Source organism: Sciurus carolinensis, chromosome 1 (genome assembly GCF_902686445.1).
Source record: "Sciurus carolinensis chromosome 1, mSciCar1.2, whole genome shotgun sequence".
Lineage (NCBI taxonomy): Eukaryota > Metazoa > Chordata > Mammalia > Rodentia > Sciuridae > Sciurus > Sciurus carolinensis.
The window spans coordinates 166,282,281-166,297,141 of NC_062213.1; the positions used below are offsets into that span (position 1 = coordinate 166,282,281).

General features: G+C 39.4%; 1 protein-coding gene across 1 annotated transcript in view; it reads right to left on the minus strand.

The window, feature by feature from the left end:
- The window catches only part of Tceanc2 (transcription elongation factor A N-terminal and central domain containing 2), a 39,077-nt gene that overhangs the window by 7,934 nt on the left and 16,282 nt on the right, over positions 1–14,861 (minus strand). Inside the window, 2 exon segments of the mRNA XM_047549495.1 lie at positions 600–769; positions 772–792. Coding sequence (XP_047405451.1) covers positions 600–769; positions 772–792 — 191 coding nt within the window.

Genomic DNA, 14,861 nt, shown 5'->3' on the forward strand with positions numbered 1-14,861 from the left:
CCTTGCTAAATTGCTGAGGCTGGTTTTGAACTTGGATTCTCCTGCCTCAGCCTACCGACCACTGGGATTGAGCCACTGGGATTACAGGTGTGTGCCAATACTCCTTCCCCGATCTCAGTAGATAGCTCTTTGTTTTACCATTGATATTCCCCAAAACACAGGTCATCCCAGATTTTCACTTCATTGGGAAGGGAAAAAATTTTAAGTGGGAAGGACCAACATTCATTAAATGATTTCTATCAGCAAGCACTAGATACTATTCCTTTGTATAAATGGCTCATTTAACTTTCCCAGTAACTATCCTTGGTGGTAGGAATTGTAATTCTCCTTTTTAGATAAAGAAGCAAGTTCAGAAATGTTAAAGAATTTGCCTAAGACATCATATGACTAGAAGTATTATACCCAGGGTTTCCACCTAGGTCTTGCTAATTCCAAAGACTACACTCTTACAACACTGTTTCCAGAATGCTTATAGATCTAGAATCCTTAAAGAGATATCTGTTAGAACAAGGTCACAGCATTAAGTCTATGAAGGCTCAGAAAACATGGGGCTTAGTTAAGCAAGACTTCTAGCAATCGCATTCCAATCAGAACTTTACCTTTAATTCCAAGGCTTCCGAGAGTAATTTCTGGGCGTTTTTCCTAAATGACTCAGTTTGGGGATCACTTCGGACTTCAATAGAAGGTCTATCCAAATGTTTTTCAATGAAAGTTTTCCACTCAGTGTAAATTTCATTGGCAAGACAAGCCACCTCTGAATCTGCATGTTACGCATCTTGTTTACAGTATGACCTGGAAAAGGAGGAGAAAAACCAAAGGACAGGTAGTTGTATCCACTTCTGAAAAGCACAGGACTAGATGGTCTCATGTGTGGCACTGAGAATCACTTACATACCTAAGGATGTAAAGGATCTTGTGCAAATGAGACTGATTTTCACAAAGGCAGGTTTCATTAGAGGGGAGAACCAGACTTGTTGACAGAGTAAGAGTCATAAACTAGAGCATTATCATAGATTCTTAAAAAGAGTAAGTAAGAGCCAGGTGTGACTCCAGCAACTTGAGAGGCTGAGGACCCTATGGAACTTAGCATGACCCTGTCTCAAAAAAAAAAGAAGAAAAAATAAAAGGCTAGGGATGTGGCTCAATGGTTAAGTGCCCCTGGGTTCAATCCCTGGTTTAAAAAAAAAAAAAAAAAAAAAAGTTTAATTATAGTATGAAGAAATAGAGAAAAATTCAGAATGTGGGACAATCTACAAGACAACAGACACAGTTTCTTTAAAAAAGGTGGGTAGGAGTTGAGACTGAGTTACAAACTACCAAATGTGATATGATTCAGTCATAAAAAAATCAACTACTAAAAGACATTTGAGATAAACAGAAATATGAATGTGTACTAGAAATTAACTATACTAAGGAATTATTGCTAGTTTTTGTTAAGCAAGAAAAGGCACCGTTGTACTTAAAAAAATATTCATATCTTTTAGAGATGCATACTCAAGTACACCAAGCTAAAATGACAAAAGATCTGAGATCTGGGGCTGGGGAGATAGCTCAGTCGGCAGAGGGCTTGCCTTGTAAGCACAAGGCCCTGGGTTCGAGCGACACCCCCCCCCCCAAAAAAAAAAAAAAGATCTAAAGATCTGAGATCTGACTTTAAAATATTCAATAAACAAACAAAAGCAAAAAGGAGAAAGATGCCAAAAGGGCAGATAGAATTTTGTTATTGTATTTCACTTTATTTTTGTGTATGTTTCAGATTTTCATAATAAAAATGGACGAAAGGGGGAAGGTCCAAAAATATCAATATGCAAAATTACCTACGTAAGAATATAAAAAAAAAAAAACCAAAGAAATCAACTAGACACTAAGAATTAAAAGTTCAAAAAAAGAAAGAATACAAGACAAATATATGTTTAAAAATCAAGAGCTTTTTTAAGACAGCAATAACCAGTCAGAATCCAACAGGTAAAAAATCCTGCCTAAGCTAGTGAAAACCACAGTAGTAACATATTAACGAGAGTGGGGCCTACCTCCTTAACAGCTCTGGATGCTTCTTTTGGTCCATTCCTAGTACCAGTGCCCTAGCCTTGGGGCACACTGCCTCCAGGTGACCACAAAGGCCTCCTGACTGGCCTGTCTGGCTAAGTTTGGAATCTGTTAATGCCATCTTCCATACTGCAGCTAGAGAGGGCTTCATTTAATTTTACTATTTTCTCTTTTATGAACATTTTTTTCTAAAACATATTTTTCTAAAACATAAATTTGACCATTTCACACTTGCACTCAAATCCTTCAGTAGCTTCTAAAACACTTAAATATATTTTTTTTCCTCTTTACTTTCGAACTCACACCCCAATGAACAGTCTGTCTGCTTGGAACACTCTCCTGCCTCTTCATCTGGCTCATTTCTACTCAGGCTTTCAGATCCACTCTGGGGTCTCTTCTCAGGAGTCTTCCTTACTAGTTCTCAACCTGGTTGGGACCCCTGCTCTGTGCTCCCTTAGCACCTTGTGCTTCTGCTTATCACAAGAATTACAATAAATGCACAATAGTTAGTTGTAATTATCTGATCAGTTATCAGATAATCACCAAAGTGAGCTTCTTGAGGGAAAGAACTGTGACAGTTTATCTTTGTATCTCCAGCAGTGAGCACAGTGGCAGGAGACAGGAAGAAGAGTAGGCTTGTTGTTCTATTAGAGCACCTAACAGAAGACTGAAAAAAAGGGGAAAATGAACCATGTAATTAGATGAAAGATAAGCACAAAAAATACCAACATAGAAATTAATTTGTAGATTTAATGTTATCTCAATGAAAAAGTCTCAATGGTTATTTTTATTAGATACCACCAAACTTTTCTAGACTTCTTTTAGAAGGATAACTGGGTAAGAGTATAAAATACTTTTGAAAAAGAGGAGTTATAAGGTACAACTAGCCTTAGAAAAAGGTTATTTGAAACATATACAAAGCAATAATAATTACATGACCCACACCAAAATGAATGAATGAATCTACGACATAAAAATGAAGCTTAGAACAGATCCTATAAGATATTTAAGAATTTAATCTAAAGCCAGGCATGGTGGGCAAGCTCCTGTCATGCCAGCTATTCAGGAGACTGAGGCAGAAGGATCACACTTGAACCCAAGAGTTCAAGACCAGCCTGGGCATAGCAAGGCCACATATCAAAAGAAAAAAAAAAGAGACATCAATGAATAAAGTGAGGCAGAAATTTACATTTAGATTTGGGAAAAAGGTCAAAACAAAATTTTTCAAATTATGCAAACTATATAGCCCAACACTGTTTGCTTCCTTTATTCTCCCACACTTACTGAAGGACATTTGTGCTGGGTACTATGCCAGGCACTGGTCAGGCAGGGCTTGAACAAGAAACTACCCCTGCTTTAAAGGTTTAAAGAGAATCCTGGAGGTTAAAAAAAAAAAAAAAAAAAAAAAGTAATGTTGAAGGGAAGATAGGGTAACAGAATATTAAGAGTCTTTAACTTCTCACTGTAACCATTTATTTAGGAAGGATTTTTCCTGGCCTTTTTATTGACCAGGGAAAGGAGTACATCAATACTTATCATACTCACAGGAAGAAGAGGAAGAAGAATGCAGAGCACTCATTAGAGACATCTAAAGGTACTTCTTAGATGATAATGCTGAGGGAAACTGCTTTTGAAACACATATCATTTCAAAGCAGAACCACTGCTGATATTTCTCCTTTTCTGGGAAGATTGATATAGCTGAGACTACTCCCTCAGCAATATTTTTTTGTGGCACGTCCTTGGGCACACACATACCACAATTGCTAAAATCACAAAGATCAGGCTGGGGATGTAGCTCTGTGGTACAGCACATGCTTACCTCATTTGAGGTCTTGGGGTTAACAATCAATCAATCAAACAACCAATCAAAGAACATTTTTAAATGCATAATAAATAAGATACCTACATGCAAGGTATTGTAATACTCCCTCTGAGCAACCTACTTTGTGCCTGATGCTGAGGATAGAGATGAGTAGGACACAATCCTTGGAATTGGTTATTACTCACCATGTGTTATGTTTGGATGTGAGGTGTCTCCCAAAAGCTCATGTGTGAGAAAATGCAGGAAGGTACAGAGGAGAAATGATTAGGTTGTAATCGTCTTAACCCAATCAGTGAATTAATCCTGATAGGATTCACTGAGTGGTAATTAAAATGGTAGGTGTGGCAGAGAAGGTAGAATTAGGGCATGTCTTTGGGGTATATATTTGGATCTGGCAGTGGAGTCCTCTCTCTGCTTCCTGATCATTATGTGAGCTGCTTCCTCTGCCACACTCTTTTGCCATGATGTTCTGCCTCACCTTGAGCCCCAAGGAATGGAGTCTGCTGTCTATGGATTGGGACCTCTCTGAAACCATGAGCCCCTAAATAAACCTCTCCTCCTCTACAATTGCACTGGTCGAGTCCTTTAGTCCCAAGCAGTGAAAAACTGACTAAAACACCCCTACCAAAGTGAGCAGGGAAGACATATGTTATGAAAATATTATCCAGTATTGTTTCAGGTAGTGAAAAGCTACCAACAACCTCATCATTAAGGGTTCAATTTGTCAAAAAAAATTATAGTCCATTTAAACAACCACTTTACAACCATTAAAAACTGGAATAGTGATACATGTAGTAACATGGAAAGACGATCATTGCATTCAGTTAAGTGAAAAAACAGGTCTCAAAAGAGCACACACAGTATATGTGCATGCTCAGTATGAGCATAGTATATGAAGGGCTTTTTTTTTTTATTGTATGAAGGGCTTTTTAAATCACATGTGTATAACATAAACATCTGATTTGTTTATACGCAGAGAACGTATTAAGAATTTACAATAAAATTCTTTTTGTAGATGGACAGCATGCCTTATTTTGTTTGTTTATTTTTATGTGGTGCTGAGATTCGAACCCAGTGCCTCACATGTGCTAGGCAAACACTCCTGGCACTGACCCACAGCCCCAATCCTACCATAGAATTATGAACAGAAGTTTCTTCTGAGTAGTGGGACTATGCAGTTTGGCTCAACCTAGGTGCTAGCTTATATGCAAACATCTTGGCAAACAGCCGGGGATTACTACAGTAGAGGTACATTCAGGTTTCTTTGGAACAGAGTCCTTCCCATCATATGATCTTCACCATATCCTTTATTTTCTATCCTAGAAAGGCACTGCTGATCCAGCTCTATGTATGAAAAATGAAGGTGCAGAAGTCCTCAGAATCCCACTTATCAAATCCAGTGGACTTCCTCCATCCTGACACTGCTTGGTATCTGACACTGGCCTTTTTCCTCTGAAATATTCTCTTCTACTGCTTTCTGAACTACCTGTTTACTGGTTCTCTTCTTCCTTCTCCAGTTCTGCTGGTTGCTTATTCTTTCCCCATCCACTATTACTTGAACTCCAGCTTGGGCACTATCCTTGGCCTCTTCTTCCTTCCCTGAGTAATCTCATCCACTCCTGTGGTTCAACCTCCACCTGCAGGCAGATGACTTCCAACTATATATCCTAGCTAAAGGCTCCCACTGTGCATAAGACCCAACATCCAGTAAGTCCCCTTCTTTTTTTTTTTTTCTTTTTTTTTATTGTAAACAAATGGGATACATGTTGTTTCTCTGTTTGTACATAGAGTAAAGGCATACCTTTGTGTAATCATAAATTTACATAGGGGTGATGTTGGTGATTCATTCTGTTATTTTTCCCCTACCCCCCACTCCTCCTATCCCTCTTTTCCCTCTATACAGTCCTTCCTTCCCCCGTTCTTGCCCCCCTCCCTAATCCTCACTCTAACCCTAAAACTAACCCCTCCACGCCCCATTATGTATCATCATCCACTCATCAGCGAGATCATTCTTCCTTTGGTTTTTTGAGATTGGCTTATCTCACTTAGCATGATATTCTCCAATTTCGTCCATTTGCCTGCAAATGCCATAATTTTATCATTCTTTATGGCTGAGTAATATTCATTGTATATATATGCCACAGTTTCTTTATCCATTCATCAACTGAGGGCATCTAGGTTGGTTCCACAATCTGGCTATGGTGAATTGAGCAGCAATGAACATTGATGTGGGTGTATCTCTGTAGTATGCTGATTTTAAGTCCTTTGGGTATAGGCCAAGGAGTGGGATAGCTGGGTCAATGGGTAGTTCCATTCCAAGTTTCTAAGGAATCTCCATACTGCCTTCCAGAGTGGCTGCACTAATTTGCAACCCCACCAGCAATGTATGAGTGTACCTTTTTCCCCACATCCTCGCCAACACCTGTTGTTGCTTGTATTCTTGATAATCACCATTCTGATTGGGGTGAGATGGAATCTTAGGGTGGTTTTGATTTGCATTTCTCTTATTACTAGAGATGTTGAACATTTTTCCATATGTTTGTTGATTGTAGGTCTTCTTCTGTGGAAGTGTCGTTCATTTCCTTAGACCATTTGTCGATTGGGTTATTTGTAGTCTTGGTGTTGAGTTTTTTGAGTTCTTTATAGATTCTGGAGATTAGTGCTCTATCTGAAGTATGATTGGCAAAGATTTTCTCCCACTCTGTAGGCTCTTTCTTCGCATTGCTGATAGTTTCCTTTGCTGAGAGAAAGCTTTTTAGTTTGAATCTATCCCAGTTGTTGATTCTTGCTTTTATTTCTTGTGCTATGGGAGTCCTGTTGAGAAGTCTGGTCCTAAGCCGACATGTTGAAGATCTGGACCTACTTTTTCTTCTATAAGATGCAGGGTCTCTGGTCTGATTCCGAGGTCCTTGATCCATTTGAGTTGAGTTTTGTGCAGGGTGAGAGATAGGTGTTTAATTTCATTCTCTTGCATATAATTTTCCAGTTTTCCCAGCACCATTTGTTGAAGAGGCTATCTTTTCTCCATTGCATATTTTTGGCCCCTTTGTCTAGTATGAGAAAATTATATTTATTTGGGTTTGTGTCCGTGTCCTCTATTCTATACCATTGATCTACCTGTCTATTTTGGTACCAATACCATGCCGTTTTTGTTACTATTGCTTTGTAGTACAGTTGAAGTTCTGGTATTGCAATACCTCCTGCTTCATTTTTCCTGCGAAGGATTGCTTTAGCAATTCTGGGTTTCTTATTCTTCCAGATGAATTTCATGATTGCTTGTTTACTTCTGTAAGGTACATCGTTGGGATTTAATTGGAATTGCATTGAATCTGTATAGCACTTTTGGTAGTATGGCCATTTTGACAATATTAATTCTGCCTATCCAGGAACATGGGAGATCTTTCCATCTTCTAAGGTGTTCTTTAATTTCTTTCTTTAGTGTTCTGTAGTTCTCATTGTAGAGGTCTTTCACCTCTTTTGTGAGATTGATTCCCAAGTATTTTATTTTTTTCGAGGCTATGTGAATGGGGTAGTTTTTCCTAACTTCTCTTTCTGAAGATTCATCACTTATGTATAAAAATGCATTAGATTTATGAGCATTGATCTTATATCCCGCTACTTTACTAAATTCATTTATGAGTTCTAAGAGTTTTCTGGTGGAATTTCCTGGTTCCTCTAAGTATATAATCATATCATCAGCAAATAGGGATAGTTTGAGATCTTCTTTTCCAATTCGTATCCCTTTAATTTCTTTGGTCTGTCTAATTGCTCTGGCTAGAGTTTTCAAGGACGATATTGAATAGGAGTGGTGAGAGAGGGCATCCCTTCCTTGTTCCAGATTTTAGGGGGAATGCTTTCAGTTTTCACCATTAAGAATGATATTAGCCATGGGCTTAGCATAGATGGCCTTTACAATGTTAGGAACGTTCCCACTATCCCTATTTTTTCTAGTGTTTGAGCATGAAGGGGTGCTGTATTTTATCAAATGCTTTTTCTGCATCTATCGAAATAATCATGTGATTCTTGACTTTAAGTCTGTTGATATGGTGAATTACATTTATTGATTTCCCTGATGTTGAACCAACCTTGCATCCCTGGTATGAAACCCACTTGATCATGGTGCACTATCTTTTTAATATGTTTTTGTATGCGATTTGCTAAATTTTGTTGAGAATTCAGTAAGTCCCCTTCTAAACAACTCTAACTCAGCGATTCTTGTCACATGATGTCATTACCACCCATCCATCACTTTATGCTCCACTGTTTCTCTCATCCTTATGTTCATTCAACCACTCCAAATCATAGTCACTTCCTATGAGTCTCTGTATTTTTCCTCTTCCTCCTTACCTCCCTATCCATGTACATGACCCTAAGTTAGGCTTTCATCACCTCTCCACTAGTCTACTGCAAGAGTGTACTGACCAGTTTCTGCCCCAATCTGGCCCTCTACAATTCATCCTCTACAATGAAGTCAAAATGACCTTTAAAAGACAATTTGAGCCAGGTGCCTGTAATCCCAGTGATTTGGGAGACTGAGGCAGGAGGATCATGAGTTCAAAGGCCAGCTTCAGCAATTTAGCAAGGCCCTAAGCAACTCAACGAGTCCCTGTATCTAAATATAATATAAAAAGGGATAGGGAGGTGGCTCAGTGGTTGAGAGCCCCTGGGTTCAATACCTGGTTAAAAAAATAAATAAAGGTAGACAATTTGATCACATCACTCCCCAAATCCTTCAATAGCTCTGCTCTCAAGTTGATTTTTAAATATAGTATTAAAGTTCTGCATGTCCTGGAATCTCTTGACCTTACTTTAGGCCATATCATCCTCTCCTTCTCTCCCCTCCTTCCCAGTGCTTCCACACCTTTTTCTCCCTATACTAAGTCAAGGTACAGAGAGTAGATTGTAGGTTCCTGTTTGGGTGATGCTGTCTGGTCTTCTCACATCTGTGCCTTAGCTCTACTGCTCCCTGCACCTAGAATATTTATTTATTGAACTTCTGTGGTGCTGGGGATGAAAACCCAGGACCTTGTGCAGCTAGACAATTGTTATACCACTGAACATATCTAGAATAGATAGTCCTATCTAGAATATGTAAATCCCCAGTCCTATCTATAATATGTAAATGCCCACTTCTCCTCAAAATTGTAAACATCTTGAGGGCAGAACCTGTACCTTAATCCAAGTTATATTCCCAGATATCAGAAAAGGGCCAAGTATGGAATAAACAATGAATAAAAGTTTGCTGAATTGAATCAAAACAGTTAAGTAAAAAAAGTATGTATCTTTGGCTTTCAAATTATACTAACATTTGGATATGGATTCTGTTGATTGAGAAAATCACACAATTACAAACAAAATAACAGACTGTGCTATAAAAAAATGGAAAGTATTGGGAAAATTAAAAAGGTTTTCTAATTCTTTTTTTTTTTTTTTTTTTATAAAATTGTAAACAAATGGGATACCTGTTGTTTCTCTGTCTGTACATGGCGTAAAGGCATACCATTTGTGTAATCATAAATCTACATAGGGTAATGTTGTTTGATTCATTCTGCCATTTTTTCCCTTCCCCCCCCCCCCTCCCCCCCTTCCCCTTCTTTTTTAAATTATATATATATATATATATTTTTTTTTTAGTTGTTGATGGACTTATATTTTATTCATTTATTTATATGCAGTGCTGAAAATCAAACCCAGTGCCTCACACATGCTAGGCAAGCGCTTTACCACTGAGCCACAACCCCAGCCCCAAGTTTCTAATTCTTACCCATTGCTGAAAATTCTTCCTGCTTTATATGAATTATCTCATTTAGTTCTTATAACTAAATAATGAATTAAATACCACTACTACAGCAAAGTAATTTGCTTAAGGTCTCACAGCTAGTATGCATGGAAGCTAGGATTTGAACACAGTAGCTTCACTCCAGAACCTGCACACTGAACACCCAAGACCCTGGAATTCTCTGTTATTAGACTATTGGCTCTGTTGAGGTAATGTTGTGCACCTTCTTGGTTTTCTCAAATCAGAAGGGCACAGGCCCTGAGAAATGGCCAAAGGATAGAAGGCTTCAACTCCCATGCAAGGGCAGCTTAGCTGCTGCTTTGGCCTGCAAGGGCCAGTATATCCCACACATACGCCCACAAGAGCCACACCCAGACTGGTCAGACGGCTCTGCCAGGGAAACCAGCTCAGGAAGGACAGAGCTATAAGGGAGCCTAGGGATGATGCAAGACTCATTAGCAACAGGGAGGGCTCTCCAAAGAATGAGATGGAGAAAGGCAATCCAGTCTGGGGCAGGAAAAGAGAAAAGGTGGGGCTTGGGGGACTCCCCACCTAGAAAAAATAGAATTGTAAATTTCAGATCACAAAGGGAATTTCATAACAACATTAATGAGTTTGCTACTATGCTACACACTTTACATATCTGAGCTCATGTAAGCCTCAGAACAACTGTATGAAGTAGGTGCTATCATAATGTCCTATCTTCTAGGTAAAGAACCTGGGGTACTGAGAGGCTAAGAAACTTAGGAAGCATGGCAAAAAGCAGGGTCAGGTGTCAAGTGCACACATAGGCAGTCTGGATCCAGAGCCTACTTTAACCCTGTACTATTGCCTCTGGATGATCAGACAGTCCTACCTCCTCCTGATTCAGAAGAAAAAAATGAGACTCCATGACCTTTCCCCAAGGTCACAAGTTGGTCAGTAGCTACATCAAGGAAGTTAATGATCTGCAAAAAGTCATTATTTGCTCCATGAAGTTTATGTTTTAAAGTGAGCTGTGCCACTGGCTAGTCTTATGACCTGGGTCAAGTCCCCTGGGTTTAAGGTTAAGGGGTTTCTGCATCCCAGCACATTGTTAAGACAAATTCCCAGCAGGAAGCAGTCTTTTGCACATTTAACAAACATTACCAAATACTAGGAATGTACCAGGACCTGTGCCAGGCATTGGTTAGAATGTTGAGCCAGACACAGCCCCACGCTAAAGAGTTCAGGCAGGAGCTCCCCTTAAGCACAGGGGAAGACAACTAAACACAATGCATAAAAGTGTTACAGGTAAGATAACACTGTTGGGGCAATGCCCCAGAACATCAAAAGGAAAGAGAAAGTGGCAGTGTTTGTCCTGAGTCTTCACAATGACTGAAGGGGGCAGGAACAGCACAAGAAGTGGAGAAATGAGAACGTAAAAGCCTGAAATGGTATGGCCTAACTTGAGGACCTGGTAGGCAAAATAATGATTTCAGAAGAGGTCCATGAACTAAACCTCAGAATTTGTGACTATGTTACTTTATGTAGCACAACGGACTCAGCAGATGTGATCAAGGTTAAAGAACCAGAAAGGCAGAATGGTAAGTCACAGAGATTAGATGTGAGAAGAATTCCACTTACCAGTGCTAGTTCTAAAGATGGAGAAAGGGGACCATAAGCCAAGGTATGCAGGCAGATTCTAGTAACTGGAAAAGGCAAGGAATACCTTGACTTTAGCCTTTTGTGCATCATTAGGTTTCAGGAGGTAGAAAGACATAGTCTAGAACATCTTAGCGCTGTCACTTATTTTGGTTGTCTCATGTGGGGCAAGTTACTTTAAACTCTCCAAGCTTCAGTTTTCTCATTTTTAAAATGGAGAAAAAAATTACATTGACTTTACAGAATTGTTATAAGGATCAAATGGGACATAGATGTGAAAGAAATTTATAGACATAGGGGTTTCTGTTGTCAACCAATCATAAATGAAAATAAGGCATTTCTGAAATCAGATTTATAAGACACAAAACCTTATCCCGTGAAAGTTATATGTTCAGTATTGCAAAGTGGCGCATGCTTGCTCCCCAGGCTGAGTTCAAGGCCTAACCCCACTGCCTCATCAGCTGTTTGCTCAATACCCCTTACCCACTAGCTTTCTTTATAACAAAGGCATCCACTTACAGAGGCCCTATAACTGTCAGGTCCAAAGGGTTTTTCCCACTTGGCCCTCAAATTTGGGTCTGGGGACCACCTAGGAACACTGAGGCCACTCATTTCTTCTGCTTCTGAAAAATGCTCTCCTTCCTGGCCTGCAATAACTGCAGTACTGCCCTACCTACACTCCCTCTGTCTCTTCCTCCAGCTGCTCTTCTTCCTCCCACTTCTCCATGTGCATTTTCTCCCAGGTTCAGTCCTTTAGCCCTTAAATCTTTCCTTTTCCTGGAAAATGACTTCCAAACATGAATTTCTAGTATAAATTTCTCATCTGAGCTTCAATCCCATATCTCCAATTTACTGCTAGACATTATCACCAAAAGAGTTTATGTTAATGTAAAAATTATAGGGAAACTGACTAAAAGGGAAGTGCTAGGATAAAATTCCCATTTGAGGTACAAAAGAAAAAGCACTAAATTATAATTTAAATGAGGTTAAGTTTGAGCAGATGGCAGAACGCATAGAGAAGGTCCAATAAAATAAAGACATATGGCTGGGGTCCAGGGCAAAATGCAGTCTGCTAACTAGGAAGGAACACCGCCCCAAGAGACATGGGTTCTCATTACATCTCTGGTCCTAACTCACTCCATGGCCTTAGATGAGTCACTTGAACTCTCTGGGTCTCAGTTTCCTTGCACCTAAATTGAGGCAGCCAAATGGATTTATAAAGCTCAAAGAAATAAATAAGAAAAATTATAAGATTTCAACAGTAAATGGACAAAGAACACTTATTTAAAAAGCAAGAAAGAAAGACGAAAAGGACAAAGTACCAAGAAACACATGGCAAACAATTCATTTTATGTGGTAAATGAAAGCGAGAAGGTGACTTTTAGATTTGTAAGAATTTAGGAAAATTATAGAAATGGAACAACATTTCTAAAAATTGAAGATTCAAAAATGGATAAAGACAGAAGGGGTATGGGAGTAGGAAGGATAGTAGAGTGAAACAGACATTATTACCTCATGTAAATATATGACTGCATGACCGATGAGATCCTACAGTATGTACAGTCAGAGGAATGAGAAATGACATTCCATTTAAGTATGACCTATAAAAATGTATAAATGCAGGCTAAGGTTGTAGCTCAGTGGTAGAGCACTACCTAACATGTGTGACGCACTGGGTTCAATCCTAAGCATCACATAAAAATAAACAAGCAAAATAAAGTCATGCTGTCCATCTGCAACTACAAAAAAAATTTTTTGAATGTATAAATGCATTCTACTGTCATGTACAACTAATTAGAACAAATAAAAAAAATTTTTAAATGGATGAAGAAGAAGATGCACATCCAAGAGGTGTCTGTAGAAGAGGACAAGTGCTCTAAAGAAGCAGCATAGGGGCTGGGGACATAGCTCAGTTGGTAGAGTGCTTGCCTTGCATGTACAAGGCCCCGAGTTCAATTCCCAGCACTAAAAAAAAAAAAAAAAAGCAGCAGCATAAGCTGGGTGCAGGGACCCACACCTGTTATCCCAGCAGCCTGAGAGGCTGAGGTAGGAGGATCATGAGTTCAAAGCCAGCCTCAGCAAAAGTGAAGTGCTAAGCAACTCAGTGAGACCCTGTCTCTAAATAAAACACAAAATAGGGCTGGGGATATGGCTCGGTGTTTGAGTGCCTCTGAGTTCACATCCTCAGTACCCAATAAATAAATAAATAAATAAGCAGCAGCAGCAGCACAAGACCAAGGGCTTAGTTTCAGGGAAACTCATGCCTTACCTCATCTGAGGTGAGAGAGAACATTGAAGAAACAGAGAGATGGAAGGCCAGAAGAGTTAAGAAAATCTTGTCCAATCTTTCACTAATTTGACAAACATATCCAGAGCTCCTGTTATATGTGACACTAATGCTTGAAATATAGAGGTGAATAAAATAGCATGGTCCTGCTGGCATGGAGGGTATCGCCTAGCAAATAAGAAATAAAGAAGTAAATAACTAAATAACTCAAATAACACATTACAGTCCGAGATAAGGGCTAAGAAGGAAACAAGTTTAAAAACAGAGAATCGGCAACCACTTCAGTATCATTTATGTCAAAGAAAAGAGAATAATCGATGGTCTAAAATTCACAGTTTTGGGAGGAAGAGAACCGAGACAAGACCATTGGATTTGGATAGAATGAAACCACTTGTGTCCTGAGAGACAGTGGGAGAAGACAGCTTGGAAAAGGTTCTAATAAAGGAGTGGGAAGGGCTAGAGATGGGGTTTTGAGTATTGATCATTTTAAAAGGAATTTGGTTATAAAAGGAGGGAAGATCTGCATTTGTCTGAAGGCAGAAAGAGGGGGCCAGTCCAGAGGATAACAGTGGCAACGAAAGGAGAGGCAGCGGGGCACAGTAGTTCCCTTGCCTCCAGAGGTAAACCTCGCCAAGTCTAGTCTACTCTCCTGAGGTCTCACGAAGGAGCTGCTTCTCTTCTCCACTCTCAGTCCTCAGTGCTTTTACCATAGCTTAAAAACACTAAATGGTTCCAGTATCAGTTTGTTTTTTTTTCTCAAAGTTTAGAAGTTGCTAATAGATGTTCCATTAAAAAATAAAAATAAGAGAGTTCATTAGGAAACCTGGGTAAAACAAAATTAAATAGGTTTCTTTTTTCTGAGGTGCTGGGGACTGAGCACAAGGCCTTGCACATGCTAGGCAAGCATTCCACAACTGAGCCATACCCGCCCAGCCCATGCTTCTTTACTACGGGATTTCTCCTAGCCTAATACATGAGAAAGTTCACCGAAAATCTCCAAGGCAGAGGAGACAGGAAGACAGCATTTCCCAAGTTTATTTGAACCCCAGAATTCTCTTTTTAAGAGACACCTCACAGGATCAGAATTTGAGAAAGGCATACTAGAGAGTGATGGCATCTGACATAAGTCCAGACTCAACTGGCCAGCTTTTAAGTTTCTCTCTCCACCTTTGCCTATCCTGGCCATGCATTCTAGATTCTAAAATGCTGTTCTCAGGATTTTTAAGTTTCCATTCTTTTACACATGCCTCTGCCTGCAATGAGCTGTATATTATTTTGACCTAGTAAAATTCCACCTCTTCTA